This window comes from Leptonotus elevatus, chromosome 11 (assembly GCF_054856555.1).
Source record: "Leptonotus elevatus isolate MCC_2025b chromosome 11, RoL_Lele_1.0, whole genome shotgun sequence".
NCBI lineage: Eukaryota > Metazoa > Chordata > Actinopteri > Syngnathiformes > Syngnathidae > Leptonotus > Leptonotus elevatus.
The window spans coordinates 10,267,071-10,291,498 of record NC_141249.1 but is presented as its reverse complement, the minus strand read 5'-3'; the positions used below and the strand labels follow the sequence as shown (position 1 = coordinate 10,291,498).

The window sequence follows — 24,428 nt, the reverse complement described above, 5'->3', positions numbered from 1 at the left end:
TCCTGGCATCCTGATAAGGGATCATTGTAAAATGCGACAGTTGATCAAAACAAGGCCAGTTGGTCTATCTCAATGTTTGGTTTGCTTGACCAGGAGAGGTAATTGTGCTTAGAAAGCACACAAAGGCCTTTATTGGTTCTTTTTGTACTGCCAAGCACCCATGCGCATATCCTTAAGGAGCAGGATCTAAAGTTTATAGTTTGTCTAAATACACATGGATCTCGTGTAATGTTTATTAACAGCTCTTACACACAAGTCAGGTTAGCAGAGTGAAGCTTGAAGGGCAAGCCCACCTAAAACCGACATTCGAACAACGAACAAGCACGCTTTTCTCTCCCTTAAAGTCACACACACGTGGGAATGCGTGCACCCACCTCGCCTTGCAAGTAAATCCCTAACTTCGCCAAACAGACTTGACATTCTCAATTCCCAAAACCAAATCCTACTCAGCAACAGATGTGGGAATGCAAGCGCTAGTTGGAATGTCTCATGTGTTGTGCAAGTTTGAACAATATAGCGCAACACACCCATGTACACTTCTTCATGTGGAATTAAAAACATGGTGTCACTTTTTTTGCACTATTGTTCTAGGTTATAGACAGAATATATATATATTTTTTCCTTTCAAAAACGTCATCTTGCAGAGCCTGTCAGGGTAATGGTTGAGTGGCAGTTGTGGGTCATCAGCTGTCTGACACTTGTTCTGCTGAAGACTTTGCGGATGTGTGTGTGCATATGTGGGCTGCATCAGTCCAGGCGGATGGGCTGGCTCATTGACAAGGCCCAAAGCACAATGGTTTCTTGGACCAACTGCAAAAGTCTGCAGAAACATTTGACTGCTATTCTTTTAAGTACATTCGCAGGTTTGTAGTCCTGTTTATAGTTTGGCATCGTTGCCACATAGCTCGATAATTCCAGCAGCCTCAGTGAAGTGATCAAAAAGTGGTCAAGGATATCATCCATAATGGCAATCTTCATCTTCAAAATTAAACAGATTTTTTTTTAACTGCTCGTTTTGGACAGTGCAGTCATTTGTATATATTTGTATTAAAAATGTGGAAAACCATTTAACCCATAAAGTCAAAAAGTTTGGAATTTGACCCAGGTTTTCTGGAAAATCTGCATTATGTCAGCACAGTGAGGATCGAAGGATACATTTTTCAAGTGAGTTTTGATTTTTTTCCTCCCTTTTTTTTTTTTGCCAACACGAAGGTTTGTGGATGATGGCACACAGGAAAAGCGTGTCATGATGACCATTGATACACAAGTAAAAAATTTTGCAATCTCGTGTCCGTATAATGGGCAAAATTGGTCTATGTTTTTACTGCTCAGGACAATATGACCAAAGCAACAATGAGTTCATGCATGTCTACACACTTTTGGCTATGCTTGCGTTCCTATATGCTATTTGTCAGTCAGTCATAGAAAACATGTTAACTGGGCACTCACTCTTCAATCTCCCCACACTGCTCCGCATTGATTAAAATCCACATCACATACTATATTTTACGGATGCCATGTTGTCTTGCATTATGCTCTTTCAGTGGATTTTTGGAAAAATTGTTGTTTGTGCAGCTGTAGGCTGTTTCATTCAACCTGGACGATGCATTGTTTATCGAAAAAACTCCAAAAGACGACAACTGTGGGTGTGCGAGGTAAACCCTACGTTCATTAATTTTTAAGATCAATCCAACATCATTACTTTCAAGAGATGAATTATGAACTCATTTTGAGAGAGAAAATACTTCTTTTTTTTATATACAGGCTGCTTACCTTGGTAAAACAAACAAGCAAAAAGTTTACCGGTATGCTCTCTTAAGAATCGGAGCCCATTTCTTTTGTAGTTGTCCATGACTATAATCTCAGATTAACGTGAAGATTCTATTGAAAATATGCCGTACATTTTGGAAATGCAGTGTTCCCCCCTACTTAACTGTTCGATTTTTGCAGTTTCACTCTATCACGGGTTTTCATTTGGGACATTTGTAACCCAGTTTCTGGTAAGCCATTTTAAGATTAAAAAAAACAAACAAACAAACTTGAACGTAGTTTTTAAGATGGTGGTTTGTCATCACTGTCCTCATGCGGTGTCAAGGAGCGCATCCACTCACATTAATTTATGAACATAGCCTAAAAAAAATCAGCAGCTCGGTACTTATTCAACATTTTAAAGGTTAAATTTAAGTGCAACAAGTGTTCAGAAGGGTGGGGGTGGGGTGGGGGTAGGTTTGTAATGGCTCAGTAGAAGCGTAAATAAAACAAAAAAAATAATAATATTAAAGAAAGTCAACATGGAACACTAGTCAATTACATTACATAGTGACATTATGTCAAGCTGGGTAACAAGATGGCACCCTCTCCTGTCACTGTCCAAACTTTATTTTCTAAGGCTTTGGTGTCATTCAAAACTAAGTGTTTTGAACACTTTAGTTTTATTACAGAGTATTAGAAAAACGTTTTTTTTTTGTGTTTTTTTTTCTTCCTGAATGTTGAAATGTTACAATACTGTAATGGTAGATTAGTTCCATTTTCTTTATTTCCTCTGTAAAGGTTAAATCATATTTATCTACAAAACAGGTCAGCTAGAGTCCCCAAACAGATTATTTATATTGCAGTGTTGTACCTATTGTATTATAACATTTATTAAGTTACTACCCTACTTGTTTTCCTAATGCTCTGAAAGGAATAAAATTCCAAGAGATCATTTTACTTCAGGCCTAAACTATGACCTGAAAATAGCCTCGGTCAGCCCACTGAGCGGGCTGCACCTCCACCTGACCACCTCTGAAATGAACACAAGCGAAGGAATACAGGAGGAAGAGAAAGGAGGTGGGAGGAAGAATAAACACTTAACCAAGGCAGAAATCTGCTCCTAGGGGCAGTCTGCTGTTAACTTGTATTTGCCCCTACTTGCACAAAGGCCTGTTACATCTCAGGTTGCAAATCGGGGTTAGGTGTGTGCATTAGTGAGAGCGTGAAAGCAGCGCTAATCACTTGGTTCAAACGACAACGCACAAGGTGTGTGTGTGTGTACACTCACAAGAGCGTGTGCCAGACCAGCTGTATGGCACCTTGCCTCCGTTGGAGCGAGGCCCAGACTCGAACGTGCGACCACAGGCCTCTTTGGAGACCCACTGGGATGTCGCTTGGCTGTTTTGGCTGCACCTCATCGGAACGATCGTTTGTGTGTATTGCACTGGAAAAAGTGCAGGATGCTAGCATGTTTCTAGAATGACTACTCGCTAATAAAGTGTGAGATGTCATGTTCATCATTGTGAGATGCTTCACAAAGTGTACAAGTGTGGACGTACATCGTCAGTCTTGGAGGCAGATGACTATTTGGAACAAGTTTGGCATTCTTAAACTTTTTTTGCGATGTATCGGCTAGTTTGTATGAGCGTAACTGTACAGTATCTGTGATCTTCGTCGCCTGTGTGTATGTAAGGCTCAGTTGAAATTGTATGTTAAAGTGACACAATTCAGATATGTGCCATGGCAGCATAACAGATTGGAATCTGGCCTCTTCCAAATGTGGATTCAGGAAAAAATCAAAATCCAGGTGTCAAGGGCACTTTGACGTCAAATGAAAGCAGCAGGTGGTGCAAAATAAAAATATCAGCACATTGAGATGGATGAAAACGGGTTTATTATGCGCTTAATTCTTATTCCATGAACACAGTATTAAGGATTTGCGTTGCCTTCGCCATATGGAGACATTGAGTCTGAATTGGGCCCTTGTGTAAATCCAACCTAAAAGATCGTGATAATGGCAATGTTGACAATAGCTAATGGAAGTCAATAGAAAATTGTTTCTTACAATAGTTTGCCTCCACTAACTTTCTAGGAAAACTTTTTCTAGAGATGTTGGGGGTACTTGTAGTTATAGAACAGTGATAATGAGTCTTTGCACTCACGTTTTCTCTTGATTTAATGGGGAAGAGGGAGGACTCTAGAAACGCTCTGGTTGTCTAGGATTGTACACAGGAATGCCTTCTCTGCCTTTCCTTTCATCTCCTCCTTAGAGCAGATACGTCCAGAGTGATTAACAAAGGCTCGAAGGGAAGTGTTCATCTGTTATCCTCTGCTCGACGCATCTACTGGAGATGGTGTGCACGTGCGGTTTCTTCTCTGGCACAAAGCTGGGTAGTTCATTTTTTTTGGACTTTCACTCAGTCAGTGTGGAATCAATTCCTGCTCTGTGATTGTAGGTGTGAATTTTTGTCCATCTCCAGTTCACACACTTCCAGCAAACAGATAATGAGACGCTTGACGATGTCAGTGCCAGCACCTGGCATGATGCGTGTACGGTATATGCGCAGCAACTGACGGTTCGAAATTACATTGACATTACAAGAATGCATGATAATTAGTTGCTATTGCTATTTATTAACTCATTCACTGCCATTGACGGCTATAAACGTCAAAAATTCATTTGAACTATTTCTTTTAGTTTAACATTTTTTTCCCACTTTTGTTAACAAGAGTATGAAAATGTACATTTAGAACATAAAATTAGTGAAACAAATTAACTCATTCACTGCCATTGACGGTTATAGACGTAAAAAAAAATCATTTGAACTATTTCTATTACTTTTGTTAACAAGAAAATGAAAACCTGGATATGTTTTAATGTACATTTAGAACAGATATAAAATTTGTGATTAATCGTGAGTTAATTAGTGAAGTCATGCGATTAATTACAATTCAAAAATTATTGCCTGACGAGATGATTATTAAAAATTAGGGGCGTCAGGCGATTTAAATTTTTTACTCGTAATTAATTGCATGACTTCAATAGTTAACTCACGATTAGTCACTCATTTTACATCTGTTCTAAATATAAATTTAAAAAAATCCAGGTTTTCATACTCTTTTTAACAAAAGTAATAGAAATAGTTCAAATGTTTTTTTACATCAATAGCAGTGAATGAGTTAATGTTTCCATTTTCTGGATTCCATCAGATTACTCCCCTTGGTTTCCATATAACAGTGGGCCGGTGTGGCTGAGGCTGCGGCCCCTTTTTGAGACCACCATTTAGTGTGACCTATTACCTAACAGTGTAAATGTATTGTTCCCCCAAAATAATGCTTAACACAGCCGTTAAAAGCTGAACCCCTGGCAACAAAAGTGAGTACACCCCTAAGTAAAAATGTCCAAATCGAGCGTAGTTCACGTACACATACACTAAAACTAGTACTTTACTTTGTTGCTGATGCATTGCCGAAATATTGGCTTGGGACTCGGTATTGGGAGATGCTCAAAAACTAGAGACTCGGACCCGGGTGCAAAAAAATGTATGATTGGGATATCCGTTTTGAATAAATTTTACCTAAAAAGTGAGTATAAGTGGTTTCAGAAAATGCTATTGATATGTCAATAAAAATGATTTTAGCTATGTACAGTATGTGCATGGTATGTTATCTTTCCCCACAAATTGGTACTGTAGTTGGTATTTTCCTAATGCGGGCGTTCACTTGTGTAGGTGGAGATTTATGACAAGATCTGCATGTACAGCAGACTTGTCAGCATCACATCCTCAGGCTCGTGTGGTTATTCAAGACTTCACTACAACTTCAGGTGCGTGCTTGAGTTCAATGCAAACAATTTGTCGACTCATTGTCTGTAACCTGTTCGTTATGACACACAATTTTCATGACCTTAGTTAAACCCATCAGATCCAAATTCCCAGTGTTGTGCTGCTGCCCGCCTCTTTTCTATATATAAAAAAAATGATAATATGCCAATTCACAGCCTTTGACCCTCTTTTTTCCCTCGGCTTTATGTAGTTTTAGCTCGATCTGCTCCGTGGCTGACCTCAAGCTTGAACCTTTTCAGACCTCCGCATGTCTTTCCTCATCTTTGACTGCTTTTTCCCAAGAATCTGTTTTCTAGATAAGCCCTGCAAGTACGAGAACTGATTCATTGCTCTGTCATTGACATGGTGTTCAGTCTATCATCACTGCTCTTTTTTTTATTTTTTTTGCTCCATGTCTTTCTCGGCCTGCTTTTTACACTGTGACAATCCACATTTAGTAACAAATCAAGCCTCACGTGGAGGGAAAAAAAGGGAGTTTTCTGTTTGTTACATTAAGAGATTGTTTTACAAAAGATGGAAAGAACAGAATGTTTAACTGTTCCAGGTCCTCAGCTACACCGTGACCTTGGCACTCAGATGATGTAAAGTTGAGATGTGCTTGATGACAAGCTGGGACTTGAATTTCATACTGCATCTCTAGTGACCATCCTGAGAGATGCTGCTGCTGCTGTTGTCAGTATTTGGGAGGGAAAAGAAGCCTCGACATTTGGCACCTGACCACTGACATCATTCTGCTTTACCTCCAGTCTGAAAGAGTGAGCACCAATCTAGAAAGAGGATTATTTTGTTTTCGCCTCTGGGTAAGATGTGAGCCTCGCTGTCCTTCATTTTGTGAACCCTCTCTTCTGCCCACCGATTCTTCAAGGATTCTTGCTTCGGTGTGCAATCACAAAACTTCCTTTGGAATTACAACCTGCGACCCCATTTTCATGATTTGTTGATTCTAGTTATAATATTATGGAAATGTTTTTGCCTACCCCATTGTATTTAAAAAGCAGGATAGATGGGAAAATCCCCAAATAAAAACTTTATCTCAATGTCTGAGGTAATTACAGGTCAATTAGCAGCTTTGTGGTGCAGGTCTCCTTCTGCTGCGCAGGCTTAGCAGACCCTACAGAGTGAACGAGATATCATTTAATGTGGAGATCAAGCGGCAAGAAAGAGGATTGGGCTTCCCTCTCTTTCTGTCAATAGGCAGGAATCCCTCCACCCGGAGTAGCCCACACAACTCCCCACATCTTAAAAGAAGGGGCCTCTGGGATACAAGCCAAAGGATTATGGGAATATTCATGACGAGATAAAGGGACAAGCGGTTGAATGACCGTGTTTTGGGGCTCATCTCTTAAGTAAACAGGAATCGAGTTTTAGATCTCAACTGCTACTGCTATAGAGGAACAGTAATGGTGACTCTGTCCGCTGTGTTTTGTTGCCTTTTCACTAAGAAAATCTTGTTGTGGGCTGCTGAAGTCCTTGGTTGGGGGAATAAATATCTGTTTCTTAATGTTAGCTTTTTTTACTGAAAGACACCCTTCAGTCGTACCCTTGGACGTAGACTGATATTGAAGTCATGTAGCATCCCGATAAAAGGGAAGGATTACTAGATATCTGTGATGAAAGTTTGGTCGTTATATTTAACTCATTCAAACCCAAAAACGTATGACCACGTGCAGGCCCCAGCTGTGAAAAGTATATTAAAAAAGAATAATAATAAAAAAATTTGGGCATATTATTGAAATCCATAGAGTTTTCTTTAATCGATGCAATGATTAATTAACCACAAGATGCCACTAAAGCTTACACACTGTCACTTTAATACTGCTAGCTTATTTTCGTTTCCTGACCCTTAGTGTAGTTATTTTTCTGTAAATCCTGCCACCATTTCAGTATTGGGTTTTAGAATAGATCAGGATAGGGAAAGAGAGTATATTGGGTTAGACTGTGTTATCCTGTAAACTAGCGAGGAAATGTCCAACATCAGTAGTGGATCAGTGTCTGGTTTCAGGTACCGTGATATCCCGCAAACCCTTTAGTCTAACTTCTTGGTAAGTAAAAAATGTATTCGTTTTTACCTGCACTAAGCTGTGCAGTGCTTTTATTATCATCAGCCACATCAGAACAAGTCAAGCTTTGAAGCCCAAGCTGGGGGCTTTCCCGTGTTTTGATGATCCCACAGTTGGCAGCCTACTTTTCCTCCACCTCCAAAATCCTTTTCATCCGTGTGGACAGATGTTGGTAATCCTGCTCTGATTGGCCCGGATTGAGTTATGTCGTCCTGTGGTTCACTCGGCTCACTCCCGGTCGCGCTTGAGCCGAGCTTGTGGAGACCCGCGTGGCGCTGTGGCGGAGCTCGGTTCATGTTTCATTCGAGCCCACACCTGCTCCTTTGGTTTATCAGCGTGCCCCCACACAGGCTCCCTTAATGCTTCCATTAGGTGTCGTAATCTCCCACTAATGCTCTGCCACCTTGTCTGAGTGTGTTAACAGAGAATTTAAGGTTGGGATTTTGAATTTTCTTAACCGTACAAAAACATTTGTATGCGATTCCGTTTTTTAGGTCTTATTTAGCCCTCCAAATCTGTGCTACTGTTTCAGGAGAGGGGCGGGGTGCTCACATTTCTCCTAACAAGCGTGTGCTTTTCATCTGTTAGGAAAGAGATACTTCAGCAGCCGCGCTCCATCAAAGGTGCTACACACAGGCCGTGGTGAGATTTGGTTTCACTGCAAAGCACGTGCATACTTGTCACCTTTGTCCTGACCTGAAATGGACACTTAGGACAGTGTCGCCTTGAGCGCCACACCACAATGATTAATCTTCCTTGCAATGGCGAGTTCGAGCTTTTGTTGTCATCGGGCTTCCTCGTAGGAAAACAAATCCACTGAAGGTGGTCGTAGCCAAATGAGCAGGATCGAGCTGCCAGTTTGCTCATCACAGCTGTTTGTTTGAGTTTGTGCTCGAGGCAGATCAAGGCAGATTAGCAAGTAGAGAGCCAGCCAGGCCCAAGACTGCGAGGCTGTGTTACCATCTTGAGTCCGACTTTCTTCCGCCACTGTTTAATCAGCGATTAAGAGCGCTTTACACCGCTCGCTCATCTCGTGTGACAGTACGTGAGAGTGAAGAGCTCGCTCGTCCCATGTAATGTCTGGACAAAAGATGTGTGATCATGAGGGGAAGTGACTGGAAGTTTTTCCAGTAATCTCTTCCTTCTCTCTTTCATGTGACTTGTTGTTGTTATGCTATCTCTTTCTGACCATTAGCCATGTGGCCGCCGGTTACGTATCACCACATGCTTTGATGTGGCCTTTCCTCTATGGGAAAGACTGCACGTGCAAGTCTTCATCATCATATGATGTGAATGGAGAGCTGCCTTAAGGTTTGACTGTCCCTGTCAGCATGGACCATCTGCTGTTTTGGTGAGAATGTGATGGAATCTCTACCTGGAGGGAAGAAAGACACTGATGGACTTGGACTACTCTTGAAAGGCCTCCATTCAAAAAACATGCAGGTTATCAAAATGTGATTTAGTCTTTATTGGGCATGTTTGTTATATACTCAAGGCTCGAAATAGTTGTTGTTTTTTTGCAGAGCAGTTTACAGAAACTTTTTAACTTTGTGGAGTTTTTTTTTTAACTGGAGCAAGATTGAATGAATAAACAATTGTTGTTGTTTTTTTAGACTTTAGAAGCAAAACTAAATTGATTTTGATCTAACATCTAACGCAAAAAAGATCATTTATTGTGACAATCAAAACTCAAGACTACTATGAAAACAAAGCAATAACATTACAATATTTAATAGTATATTAACATACTTTAAGCTCATAGGCCACTTCTCCTGGCTGACGTGCACCGTAACAGAAATTCATACATTTCCGGTTCCCTTTAGCGAGTATGATTTTCTCTTCAGAGTTCAGTTTGTTAATTTGCCTGCTATTTTGCTATTTAAAGTTGAATGTCCTCCATTGTAATGCAGTTCCAGCCAGACGTCTGTGAAAAGTGAACTCAATCTCACGAGCACTTTATTCCGGTGTTAAAATCTCAAGCCGTGGCAGTTTAAGGTTAGCTTAGCAATTAGCATGGCTTCTTTGTCTTTTCTCATCATCCCTCTGTCAGGACGATACTTATCAGAAATGTATCTTATTCACCTCCATCGAGGCGATGATTACTGATTTAGGAGCGACTCCGCAACGTGTTTTGTCACTCTAGCTAGCTAGCTAGCTAGCATATTCGGCGTAACTAGCACAGAGCTTCCCTCGACCTCTGACAACCCACGTTAGATGACGTTAACTCCGTAAAGTTTTTTGGAACAATCTCGACATAACAGTCCTTCTTCTTTCTTTAAGCAGTTGTCGAAGTAGTTGTATGCCAAACCACTTATTTCGAGCTTCGAGCCTATACACGATTCTAATTTTGGAAACTAATGACCAGCGGTCGGCCACTCATTGAAACTAGTTGCCAAACCTTGCACTTTACGTGAGTTAATTTGTTTTCAGTGATGTTGCTGGTTGTGTGGTGGACTCTCAGGTGTCAAATGAATGGCCCATCAGATTGCTTGTGGATCTGAATGAGGGCTTGAATAATGATCAAGTCAGCCACCAGAGTTCTTTCACCGAAGGGGGCGGGGCAATACCATCACCTGAGGCTTTAGACGGCTCTCGCCAACATGCTTCTTCAGTGCGGCAATTTTGAAGGAAAAGTGTCTAATGACTATGTAGCAGCTGTGAAAAGAAAAGGGAGGAGGGAGGGGTTTGGGGGTGCGTGGTTGAAAGTCAACCTCCGTCAGGATGCCTTTGTGCTATCACATGGCCACGTTCTGGAGGCATACCGGGACACACTAGACGCCATTAGCATCTGCAAAGGCCGTCACGTTGACTAATAGCCAGCACCACAACGGCATACTAGTTGAGTTTGTGTTTCTCCCTCAATCCCCTTTATGCTGGACACACAAAAGCTGCCGGGCCAGACCTGTCAAATGTGCCACAGCGGCGGATGCGCACAAAGCATCATTTCTAGTCTTTCTTCCCAATAAAAGAGCCCGTCTTGTTCATTTTTTTCCAAATCCCCCACATTACCACACAGATGCATTTTGTCTTGTGGCAGAGGGCGTGGCACTGGTCAGTATATGATGGAAAATGTGAATACATCTTGGGAAAGAAGGCCATAAATAGTGAGGATGGCTGATTTTGGACATTAGCAACCATGTCTGCATTTGTTTGCCTTCTTGTTGGCAACACTGGCTTTGTTCTCTTCCTCTCTTATGGAGATCTTAATTGAGCTTGTGGATCGGATTAGGTCCACCCATTTTTTTTTTAAAGACAAAATTTACTATTAACTCATTCACTGCCATAAATTAATTTTTCCATTAGTTTAACATTTTTTTCCCAAACACCCCTAATTTTTTAATAATCTTTTCTTTAAAAAAATAAAATTACAACTAAAAAATAAATTTCGCCTGACGCCGAGAATTTTTAAGAATATTTTGTTCTTTTAAAAGAAGAAAAAAAGATTAAAAAAAGGAAAGGTTATTAAAAATTAGGGGCGTCAGGCCATTACATGTTTTTATTGTAATTAATCACATGACTTCACTAGTTAACTCATGATTAATCACAAATGTTATATCTGTTCTAAATGTACAATACAAAAAATTATAGGTTTTTATACTCTTGTTAACAAAAGTGAAAAAAATAAATCAAACAAATAAATAGTTAAAATGAATTTTTGACGTATATAGCCGTCAATGGCAGTGAATGACTTAAGATCACAAACGCTTGTTGGTGTGCACACATACCGATAATCAAATTTAAGCATTTCCCCTGATGTCTGTGGACGATTATCATGTGGTGTGGGGTGTGTTAATGGGAATTTTTCCCTTTCAATTTGCTCTGAGTGACAAATTCTTTGTGTTCCAAACCACAGATTCCAAACGTCGGGTCAATCTCCAAATAAGAAGCGTCTTTTAGGTTTTAGAATTTTTCGATTTTAGCTCTCTCTTTCGTGTATGTTTTCTAATAATTGTAGACGTTTGTGATATTAAATTCTAGAACTGTTTCCCTTTCAAGTAGCGTTGTTGTATTGAGCTTTGACCAACAAGCACGTATTGTCCACACTGTACAGGAAGTCAAGTGACCCTTCGCCATGTAGAGGCCACTACATTTGGCCAATGCTAGTCACTTGTCAGCACTTGAGTCAGCGGCGTCCCATCCACACAAAGGATGTCAATGTAAACAGTCACCTCCCGCATGAATCTTATCTGAGACTCTGGAGTCCAAATCTCGCTTCTCGCCTTCAGCCCACAAAACGTCTACTGTCCCCGGGGCCTCGTTCTTTTGCAGCGCGCCGTCACAATTGCCCTTTGTGTTCATTATGTCCGGGCCTTCTTCCCATTGCGTTGTGGGGTCCATTCCATTGAATTGGGCCCGTGGGGATTTTAGCCAAGTCATGGAGGTTACTGACCTTTGTTTGTCACACACACATATAGAAAAGGCTGTTCTTGTGTGTGTGTATGTGGGTGTGTGTGTGTGTGTGAGCTATAAATTATGAGCAGATTTAAAGCTTCAAGTTAATGGAAGTGTGAATTCTTAGGTGGTCCAGTATGCATTAATATATGCGTGTGTGTGCAGTTAGACGATGATCTCATCCATTCAAGAATTCGCAAGATGACCTCAGCGTCTCCCCGCACGAGACGTCACAAATGAATCAGTCCTTTGTGACATGGTGATGCGCTGTCTGTGTTTTCCGACTCATCTCAGCTAATCGTTCGTCTACCACGCGCACCCACAGAGAAAAAAGAAAAAAAAACTCTCGCACATATGCTAGACTGGGATTCCAATGATATGGAATGCATGAGAAAACACAGCATACCAAAAAGCTAATATTTATGGACAATTCAAAATGAGTATAATTTAAAAACATGTAAAAAAAAAAAAAAAAACATATATATATATATATATATATATATATATACATTATTTCTGGTGAAATAGTTACAAACTTGTAAAAAAAAATTAAGAAAGAATTAATAACTAAATATTTTTAACTAATTGAATGACAAATCGAATCTTCAGTCACTGAAAATGTCATTCCATCATGTAGAAGAATATAATAATAATTAAATAATACAAACACCTCTTACAAAATGTAAAATTCATAAAGCTTAATAAAATCTTAATAATGTATTTTAGGAACAATTTGTGAAGGAGTTCCTGAGTTGACTTTGAGCGTACCTCATGAATTTGAGCATTTAGCCCTAAAAAATGTCAACATTGACTTTTCCTTATTTTTGCTTTGATTCCACAGTTATTAGGGGTGTAAATCTCCCCAGTCAAGCGATCCGATACAAGAACGGTTAAAAATGGAACGATTCGGTTTGATTCGGTGCAACGGTTATTTGAATACTCGACAACTAGTCTATTGCCAAATTCAATTATAATTATTTTGATAGTCCATTAATTGTTTGAATATCTTGTTTAATTTAAAATTATCTAAATCTCATAATTTGCACATTTGCAAACATCTGCTTTTATTTTGGAAAACAGTGATCAGCATTTTTCCATATGTAATGTCCTGACATGTTACAGACCAAATTAGTAAGTATCAGTCTTTTAAAATGCTATTTTAACATTCATCTGCCTACTAAAATACAACACTTGTAAGTATTGATGGGCGAGTACCGATACCAGGTATCGGTGCCAATGACAGCCTTATTTTAAGTTTCTTCAATGTTTAGGTTTTGTTACACCCCTAACAGTTATGTATTTTTTTCCTAACACACAAATTTAAATGTAAACATTAATTATGTGAACAAACAAACATTGCTTGGATGACATAAAAGTACTGTATTTTATAAATTCATTTTAACGGTTAAAAAATTTTTTTGTACACTCAAAATGATGCACCATTTAGATTATTTAAAATATTACATGTCAACTTGTTACTCAATTAAATTTATTATGTATCTAAATTATTTTTATTAAGGTATTGTTAATTTCTGTTTGAATAGTATTGTTGTAAGTAACCTAATATGTTCATCGTTTATGCTTGATCAACTTAATATGTGTGTTAATTTTGTTATATTTTTGGGGTTTAAATTGTTACATCAATTTTATAATTGTATTTTAGAGTAGTTATTTGACATTCATTTTGTGTGTATCGAACAAAGCGTGGTATAAAAATTTGAAATGTTTGATAGCATTTTTTTCTAGACAGATACCAGTATGATTTCTCAACCCGAATAATCACCAGTAACGATTACGAACACTAGTACTTTTGATTCAGAAAACTTCCCCCTCAAAAAACTGACAGGTCATTTTTAAAGAAATCTCCAATAAAGCATTTTTCCCTAAAATTGCATGAAATTAATGGCAATTTTCTGTTTTTCTAAATTCTAACGTCAAATTCTGATCGTAAAACCATCTAAAAGGTATCGGCCGTCGTTGCGAGCGCCGATAAATTGAAATAAGGCCTTGTATCCACCTGATTACCAATGGGACTGCAGCTTGTCCATTTAGCATAAAGCTAATCTATTAACTCATTCACTGCCATTGACGGCTATAGATGTCAAAAATTCATTTGAACTATTTCTATTAGTTTAACATTTTTTCCACTTTCATTAACAAGAGTATGACAACTAGATTTTTTAAATTTTATATTCAAAACCGATATAAAATCGTGAGTTAACTAGTGAAGTCATGCGATTAATTACGATGACAAATTTTAATTGCCTTTTTTAAATATTTTCTTTTTTTTAAGTAAAAAATGTAAAAAATTAAGCGTTATTAAATGTTTTAATTGTAATTAATCGCATGACTTTACTAGTTAACTCACAATTAAAAAAAGAAAAGAAAAGATTATTATAAATTAGGGGCGTCAGGAGATTATTTTTTTAAAATTGTAATTAATCGCATTACTTCACTAGTTAACTCACGCTTAATAAAAAAAAAAATAATCTGTTCTAAATGTGCAATAATTTTTTTTTTAGGTTTTCATACGTTAAACCAAAAAATGTTAAACTAACAGAAATCGTTAAAAAATAATTTTTGACGTCTATAGCCGTCAATGGCAGTTAATGAGTTAAAAATAACCCATCTTCTGTACATCTCGTAGTTAAACTGTGTGGTATAAATAAAGTTTAAAAAGACAATCCCCAGCTAACGATGTGTAAAGATATATTCAAACGAGCCTGTGTGGTCAAGCAGTCAGTTAAAGAGTGATTGAGTGATGTAATGCAGGAACAGGCGCAAGCATTGAAAAGGGACTTGTGTGTGTAAAAATGGGCTGGGTGGGAACTCTCTCTCTGCAAAGTTGCCATGGAACAAGTGATGGAGGCACAAAGTGTTTCTTAATCGAGTGTAAGGGGTTGGGTTGGGGGGGGGGGGGGGCTGCGCTTTGGGCCCGAGAATCTTGTGTGGGTTTGCATGGATTATTAAGGAGGATTATGTAGCCATTCAGGGCGGCAGGTGAGCTGTGGCCTGAGCCGCCTGAGCCTTTAGGTAAACACTGATCCCGGTTGCCAGATCCAGGCCGCGTTGCCAGGTTGACATTGTATCCGTCCGCCGTCACTTGTCGTCGGAGGGGGGATGCCGAGGACCACCTTTCATCGCCTAAGTGTCCGACCAACAACGGTCTGGTGAGGTTACTTGACTGGCCGTCAATAGTGATTTAGCGGGCGTTAAAACCAAATGTAAACACGCGCCGCCATGTTGGCGGCATCACACGACAAACATGGTTGACCAAGTCAGCGTCAACTTTTTTTTTGGGGGGGGGGGGGTCTCTTTTCAGTGAATCTCATTTCAAGTCCTTTAATTTGATTTACAGGCCTGTTTTACATGACTTCTGCCAGCTAAATGGACAAACAGGCTTATGTGTGATGTTTCCCACCATTGTTCAATTCCAACATGCCCAGCGTCCCTCTACATTAAGACGGGGGAATTGCCATGCTTACATGCACAGCGGCGTCAGGAATCCTGGCGCCGCACACACAAATTGTTTTTTCACATGACCTTGACACAAATGACACTTACAAATTGGATTATGAGGACGATTTAAGCAAATGAGCTCGTTTGTGGCTATTTAACATGTGTCTGCGTGTATCTCCAGTTTTTCCTTCTTTTTTTTTTACCTGCAAAAAAAGTATTTTCTTAAGTCACCCAAAAATTACAAATATTAGCAATACTGTACAAGTTTTTTTTTTTTTTTTTTTGGACACGGCAGTAAAGTATAAAATATTGATCAAAGATTTTCTATAGCATTGACCTCGTTAGGGTCTCAGGTGAGCAGGAGCCTATCCCAGCTGAGTTTGGGACTGGGACTGGTCGCCTGTCATATGTACAAACAACCATTTGTACTCACATTCACATCAGTGGACAATTTAGAGTCTCTAATAAAGATAAACACTAATACACTATGCTGCCCATAAAAACAAAAAAAAACCTAATATTTCAATCCTATGAATCCACGCTGACCACTCCTATTGACCCAGACCTGCGATGGGAATAAGCAAAACTTTTTAACATGACCAGTAAAGTAGAAGCGGGAAATTTGCTATCCACACTGTGCCATGCAATTAAAAGGGAATCTTATCTGTTTCTTTCTCTTTCTTTCTTTCTCTCTCTTTCTTTCTCTGTCTCCGTCTCTCTCTCTTTCGTTCTCTGTCTCCGTCTCTCTCTCTCTGTCTCTGTTTTTCTGTCTGTCTGTCTCTCTCTCAACCCCTTTTATCTCACCCAATCCCTCTCTCTACCTCTCACTGTTTGCTTTTTCCCCTCTCTCTACACCCCTCTTTCGCTCTCTCTGTCCTCTTTTTCTCTCCCTCTCTGCCCTTCTTTCTCTCTTTCTACCTGTTTTTAATCAACCCCCCTTCTCTCTCTCTCTCTCTCTCTCTCTCTCTCTCGCTCTCTCTCAGGCCCACACTCCGTCGCTCTCGTTCTCGCTCCCACCCTCCTTGCCTCTGTTTGTTCACCTGCTGGTCACTGGTGGCCGAGATGAAAGGTCACTGCTTTTGCCCCACTGACCTTCTTTGACCTCCACACGTTTCTTCTCTGCTCTGGCAAACATGAGAGCAGCCAGTCACGCAGAACTGTTTACTGGTCATCTTAGAGCAGCTTGACAGCCAACCGGACCACAATAAACCCAGACACATTACATCGGAGTGTTTTTGTTCATGTGTGTTGTGGGCTCTTCTTCAGTAGAGTTCCAGTTAGTAGTATTGTTAAATCAAAAAAAAAAAAAAACTGAACACAAGCTGTATGATTTATTGTTCGGGCATTTTAAAGCAGAAATCCGTTAACAAAATATCAACAGAAAATCATTTGGATGACACATGGAAGTAGCGTAGCTGATGTTGTCATGGCGACCACAAATCATCGACTTGAGTCGTGTGGGTCAAAGTCGAGGGCTCACGGTGCAAGATCCAGCCAAGTCATTTTATGCGGCCCGCCAAAGCTTATTCCTTGACTTCTGTTCAAAATCATTCTTTGTAAAAAATTATTAAAATTGTACCAACATGCATATTTTCAAATGAAATGTAGCAAAACATTTGCAAATTTTAACAACTGCTTTCAGCTAATTGTTTAGCATCGGTGTTTTGTTTCACTTGTGTGTGTGTGTGCTGTTGGATGCTTAGCAGTGTTTGCTCTGCCAACACGAAACGACTGTAGTTGTCGTCGTCTCTCCAGACTGGAGTGAAGCACACACACACACAAGCACTTGGCAGCCTTTCATCAGGCGATCCCTTGGAGAGGAGCGAGGTAAATAATGTCAGGACTTTAATAGGTGGATAATGTGCTCAGCCTGCTGACAGTCCCTCAGTAAACAGTGCCACACACACATGCACACTGGCTAACAAGACGAGGGTGATTCTTTTTCATGTGGACATTCCGGTGAATCGCAATAAATTAAGAATATTATGGAGAGCAAAATTGAAGTAATTCAATTATTTTGTCTGCTTTATACCAACTATATGATCAACTTATGACAATGTCTTATAAATGAGGATGTAAAATAGCGTACATAAAATCAATTTATATATACATACATATATATATATACATATATATACATACATATATATATATATATATATATGTATGTATATGTATATGTATATATATATATATATATATATATATATATATGTATATGTATATATATATATATATTCTGAGAGAATTTGAATCGACCTACAAATAAATGATTAAAAAGTCATCAAATACAAACACGAAAAAAGTACAAGTACGTTTTTATATACAATTGTAAATTAAGACCCCTTTGAACTCTTAATTATGGGAGGGGGAAAAATCCATAATGTCTCCTGTAATGATCCATAAATAGTAATTCTAACTTCCGTTCAATGTGGAGACCAATGTGGTGTCAGAGGATGGAAAAGTGTCTGCATTGAATTGCATGGCGGGTGTACCTAATAATGTGTCCGGAGATTTTCAAATACTATATTTCAATACTATATAGATCAGGATCATACTACAGTATATACATCTCCAATAAGTCACAGCAGGTTGCCCTCAAACACTTTCAAACACACACACATGCACACAAAAAGTCTCCAGAGGCCAATTAAGATAGCCTATCTGCCTCAGGGCATGTGCGCTCATAACACGCTCACGCACCCACATCACGCCCCTCCCCCACCTAAGGTCACCAGCACCTCAAGCCACCTCATGCGCTCCGCATACACCCTTTGACCCCTGACACACGACCTCTGTGCTGAATGAGTACACGCAGAGCAGGACCCCCGGCAGCCATTCCTGACACACATGAACACATTCACACACACGCACACGCACACACCCTCTGGCTGTGTATGACGTGAGCAATAAAAATGTATTGGACCACTGGCGCATGCACACACACACGCGCACGCACTGCTTTGGAGGTTAGTTGCAGGTCGCTGTTTAAAGTCGTAACAGCTGGGAATGTAGGGGGCGCTATAGAGATGAGGAGTCGCATTCAAACGGTTGCGAACGCATCAACATTTTTAATAGGATCAGTCCATTCTATGCTATCAGGAGTTACACAATGGATATAAAAAGTCTGCACACCCCTGTTTAAATGTCAGATGGAATAATTTGAAAACTTTGTCAACCATGAATGTGACCTTTAAGATTTACAACTCAATTTGAAGGGAAAAAAACACATAAAAAAAATAAAATAATCCATATCATTTGAATAAACATAATTTTTTTAACAATTCTGTTTTTTCATCTATTTGCCAAGAAATCTATTGCCCTTGAACTGACTTTCAAAATTCTAATTTCTCTTTGTACTGCAACAACAGCCTTTGGTTATTATGAAACTTCATTAAAAGTATGATAATTGATTTTTTTAAGTAAATATAAATTGTACACAAATGTGCTTGATTTTATTTTACCTGATCCCTCACACAATTGCCATTTGTTAATATTTAAAAGATAATGTATCAAACTCGAGGCCCAGGGGCCAGATCTGGCCCCTGACATCATTTTATGTGGCCCACAAAGGCAAATCATGTGTATTGATTTCTTGTTTCTTGCAGATTCTCTTCACTTTTAACAACACTGAGATGTGAGATATTGCAAGCATTTTGTTATCAATCCCTCCTTTAAAATGAATTATTGCTGTCAAACGATTAAAATTAATTAACTAATTTGCTCTCAAAAATGTATAAAAACATTATATTTTAAATATTGCCATGGTCTCCCCAAAAATGTTTTATTTTATTTTATGCTAGACCAGACAGAAGGCTTTGATGCAGCCTCTGACCTGAAGAGAACGCTTAAAGCAATGGTAGTTATTACAAAAACAGCCAGCAGGTGGCAGCAGAGTATAAGAGACCAACCAGAGCCATGTTGCAAAAAAGCTCTTTCCCCCACTGTTTTAAACAGATTTGTGAATAATGATGACACTATATTCTAATGCTTATTGCTACAAAACACAAACCGATACAAATATTTAAAAAAAATTCCTGATGAAAGAAAAGACTCTTTCTTTCTTTTGCTAGCTTCCATGTTTTTATAGCAATAGAACCCAATATTCAATGAGCCTTGCAAAATCAGTCAAAATCCAGTAAAATAGCCGGGAGCAAAGGGGATTGCTTCAGTGAAAATGGCTTGGAGTGAATTAGTTAATAGTACAATTTTCCGTGATTAATCGCGATTAATTAATTTTCCTACTTCTGCTTCTACTTTTTTTTCTTTTTCTTGTAACAGATATTTACTTGGGTAAATTCTTGAAATTAATGTAAAACTATCAAATAGAAAGTATATTTAGAGTCAAAAACTGTTGTAATAGCTTTCTTTGATCCTGTATAGAATACCTTTGTAAAATACAACTGTTAAAACGATCGAAATGGGCTCTGCTTTACAGGCCATCTTTTTTGTCATAGAAACAATTCTCAGAACTTCGAGATTTTGTTACACTGCAGCAGCATTGATTTGCGAGGCCCCATTGAGGTAACTTCAGCAGGGTATTTTGCCCTCAGATGATACGCCAAAGGCGTGCGTACAAATAATGTGCTATTTCAATTTGGCTCTGCAAAGTGTGCAAATTACTTTCGAGTTCTCCAACAAGCAAGTAAATCAGAAAGTAAAACTACCTTGAGTCTGTTTATTCAGCTTCCCGCCAGTGAGTCCTACACTGAGTTAATTTACATCAATTTCCAGAGTTAACACATTAATTTTGACAGCCCTAAAATAAATTGAAAAATAGTTGAACAGTTATTTTCTGGCTTCTGATTTGATGCTTGATTATAGATTGAAATATGTTGGTCATGCCCAATCTAGAAATAGGACTGCCAGTATCTTCTTTCACATGTTCATTTGATGACAAATACTTGCTCTGTATTATATATAATGTAACTAGTTTAAAATTTTGAAAATGAAAATTCACACAATGACAGCTTGTCATTTCAACTTTCCAAAGGCAACAAAGTGTTAGTGTTGCATTTAAGGAGTGCGGCAGGAGTCAGGGAATTTCCAGCGCTGGGTTTCGTGGTGGTCACTCCATAAGGACATCAAAGAGCAAGGCTCAGTGGTGCGACTCAGGGAGGAGGATAAAACTAGAGCAGGCCAACAAAACTAAGAGCAACCTGAATAGCGGCCCGGCCCAGTAATACGGGATCATCCCTGGTGTAATTCCTCCCCTTGGCCACCCAACAATGAGACCTCGGACAAGAGAGGACACATGCGGGGGAGACGGTCCGGTGGTCCGGCGGTCACTGACCAGGTCGCCATGCCAACATCATACGTAGACGCGCATGGAAACGCTTGCAACAGTCCGGAGCCCTATTGCCCTCCTTCCTCTCCATGCATATTCTAATGAGACGCTTTTGTGCGTAGACGTGTCCAAACATGGCGGGAGATCACAGGTCATCCCGGCCGCTGACCTTGGCCCCTGTGCCCCCCCCCCCTCGCAGGACCAGAAAGATGGCCGTTGTTAGTGCTTCATAATCGGCTCAGGGGCCGTTCCGAGTCCAGTGGTGTATTGTCAGGCCAGCCGCCGCTTGAAAAGCTTTGGGACTGAAAGGCCCGGGTCACGATGGAACCCTTTCACATGGCAACGATACCCAAACTCACGCTGCGGTTAGATGTGAAACCACGCTGATTGAATATTTCAGTTATCTTCCTCTCAAAATCGATTTTTGTACATGAAAAGGGGACTAAAATGGAAAAAATACATTCTAAATTTCTGTGTTTTTTAAAGGTTAATTAAGTGGAGATTTGACACTAAGTACAAATATATTACGTATAGAAGAGTTGAAAGGAATGCATAAACAAGTATCTATGGAGTTAAGAGTAATACACGCTTCTGCTTGTTGACTCAGTAGTCAATTAGCAGCTGATAGTAAGACTCTTGACACAGATGCTCATGTGAGAGTGGCTGACCCCACCTACACACGCGCACACACGTTAATTTTATTACACGCGCCTGCTAGGCTAATTTCATCAAGCGTCTCTCGCTGCCTTTGCACCCACTAATCACATTTCAAGAGTGCCCGCTGATCGATGAGTTAAAAGAGACATGAAGTGTTTGCGTGCGTGTGTGTGTGCTTGCAGGCCCCCTAAAGTGACACACTGAAAGTGCTTAATGCTGAGCTCCTTGCTTTTGAGTTAGCTTCGATAGATACCTGCAACACTGAACAGGATAAGTGGTATAGAAAATAAATGTGCTTTTAATTAATTTTTTATCATCATCTTATCAGTAGGTAACTAAGCTTTTTGTTAAACTTGTGTGACATTTGTCTGTATGGTTATTTACGTATTTTTAATGGAACAAGCTTACCCCAGGAACAGCGTCAAGTTATCTGGCGGTTGTCTCGTTTTTTTTGCATTAACTCGAACATTTGAAAACCATTAAATGAAAGAACATGAAACAGACTTAGATTATCATTACAATTACTTTAAATAAACTAAAAATTAGTACAGGTATTCATCCTTACAAAGAAAATAAACACATGGCATAAGCTAAGATATGCTAGCATGACTCCAGTTTATCACATTAGCAGGCCATATGATAGCTAGCATTGACAATTAGAAATGAATGCTAGCATTAGCGCAACAAGCTAATTGCAAAGCTAATAGAGCAGCATTAAAGTAGCACTTGAACATTTGAAAATTATAAATACAAGTTTAGCATATTAGCATTAGCATAATGGCTAGGCTAATAGAGGAAGGTGGGAAGTCAGACTTTCCCTAGGTCCAAGTGGCAAAAAAGCCACAATTGACATGATTATAACCATGTTTATCACTTTATTTATTATTACAATAATTAAGTTATTTGAAATAAGTAAATTTATGTAACACAAAGTGTAAACCACAACAACAAACAATCTTTCAGAATCAACCATCTCTGTTGTTTACAGCTGTTTTGTTTTGCTTCCTGTTTTGCTACTTCCTCTTTTTTGCCCCCTCCTGATTAATCAACTTCCTGTCATTTCAAAATAAGATCACTTTACAGCAGCTGGAACTTGACTAAGTCTATTTTCCTTTTCCTCACTTTTCTAATTGGACCCAAATCATCAATTTCTTAACTTCTGCACTGGTACTTGCACTATCTCACAGCAGGGTGTCAAAGTGTGCTGGGTGGTTGACAGTGAGTGTGAGAAAGGTCCAATTGTGCCTAAGTGGGAATCTTTTAATGAAGTGGGCTCTTCAAGATGGGAGACATCGCAGTACTCTGGCGCTAATAGGAGCTGCCAATGCAATGGCCTCCTTTTCCTCTCGGCGTCAGGAATAAGGCCAGCAATTAAATCCAGCCAGGAGCCAACGGCGAAGCTAGGACCCGGGCCCCAGGAGGACCCGGTGGTCCGGACATTTAATCATCATCTGACCTAGTTGCCGCTTCTGATAAATGGGCGTGGGGAGGGAAAGCGCTGGCCGGTCATTAATCTGCAGTCTGATAGGGACAAGCGCACACGGTTGCCACCAATTTAATTGGCCACTTATTTTTGCACGATCGGGAGTCTAAATCCAGACGGAGATGGATGCTCCTCTCTTCATCCCTAATTCACTCCTGCGGGCCGCTAATACAAACAAAGCAAACAAAAGAGGAGGTGGAGATCTCAGAGGATGTCTCAGGACTTTCCATAACTCAAATACAAATAGAAAGTAGAGCGCAGACCTCTGCCAATGCTAAACAGGATCCAGACGTGTCTGTCTGACGCGTTTGTGCTAAAAATCATGACGTGCAAAGCCCTGTCGGTGCCAACACCACTTGACCCTGAGGAGTGAGACACTATTATCATAGGATTTCAATGCAAAGTAGTCAGCCTACACCTTGCGTAATGCTGTAATTTTACTTGCCCCTCAAAATAACTCAGATATTAATGTCTAAATTGCTGGCAACAAAAGTGAGTACACCCCTAAGTGAAAAATGGCCAAATTGGGCCGAATTACACTGGGGAACACAATTTTTGTGAGTTAAGTCTGGGTCTAGGTTCTCAACTAATTTTTTTGTACGGAATCCCAAACTGATCTCAGTCTTTCTCCATCAATTTTTTTTTAGCTCTAAGATCCCCGTTTTCTTTAAAAAAAAATAAAATAAAATATTTAAAAAGTATGTATGTAAATAAAACTCTAAGATGGAATACCTTTAAAAACTAAATAATAACAATAATACCAATAAAAAACAACTCAGAATGAAATCACATCACTAATCCTCTGAATTTGTATTATGCTAGCTTTCTGTTAGCATTGATCAGATATTGATAGTACGGACCCACTGGGAACTGTACAAACCTCTTACCAAGCTGTCTCAATTGTGACTGCACAACCGGTTGCCAAGCAGCAGTAGATGAGTCCAATCATTGAATCAGCTCTTCTTACTACAGTCTTTCTACAGCTAACCAGTTGAATGTTGCTTATCTGGAGGAGGGGAAAAAAACTGTCATTTTGGAATCAGCATGAAAATGGAACTCAACAAATTTTTTTTCTCAAATTGTTATCCATTTCCCCTCCCCACTGTCCTCTGGCTCGTTACAGGGTCTCAGGGGTGAAGGTGCAGGTGTGTTACATCATCCTCACACTCATACTGGTCACTCTAAGTTCAATATGGCACCTTGTGCCAAAGGACTCATAAGATCTGACATTACATTTTAATGGCTGTATGTTATGAAGAAACATTGTAGCAAACTATCATCTCTTTAATCCCATGAACTAATTTGGGCAATCATAAATGGAGTTAAAAATAGCTTTCTTGTTTGTTGTTGAGAAAAGGCCAGATGCTCCCTCGTTGTTAAAAAGGACAACATCTCATTTAAGATATCGGTAGAAAATTGCGCGGTGGACATCCCAACTTGGTGACTCGCAAGAATGTAAGCAAGCCCCTTTATCTGTCTTATCTCTTCCACTC

The 24,428-nt window shown here is 39.4% G+C and overlaps 1 protein-coding gene across 1 annotated transcript in view; it reads left to right on the top strand.

The window, feature by feature from the left end:
• LOC147165766 (uncharacterized) overlaps window positions 1-24,428 on the top strand; it is a 37,762-nt gene that overhangs the window by 2,662 nt on the left and 10,672 nt on the right. Inside the window, exon 4 of the mRNA XM_086089920.1 lies at window positions 5,484-5,578. Within this exon, the coding sequence (XP_085946046.1) occupies window positions 5,484-5,578 (95 nt within the window). The remainder of the gene's footprint in view (window positions 1-5,483; window positions 5,579-24,428) is intronic.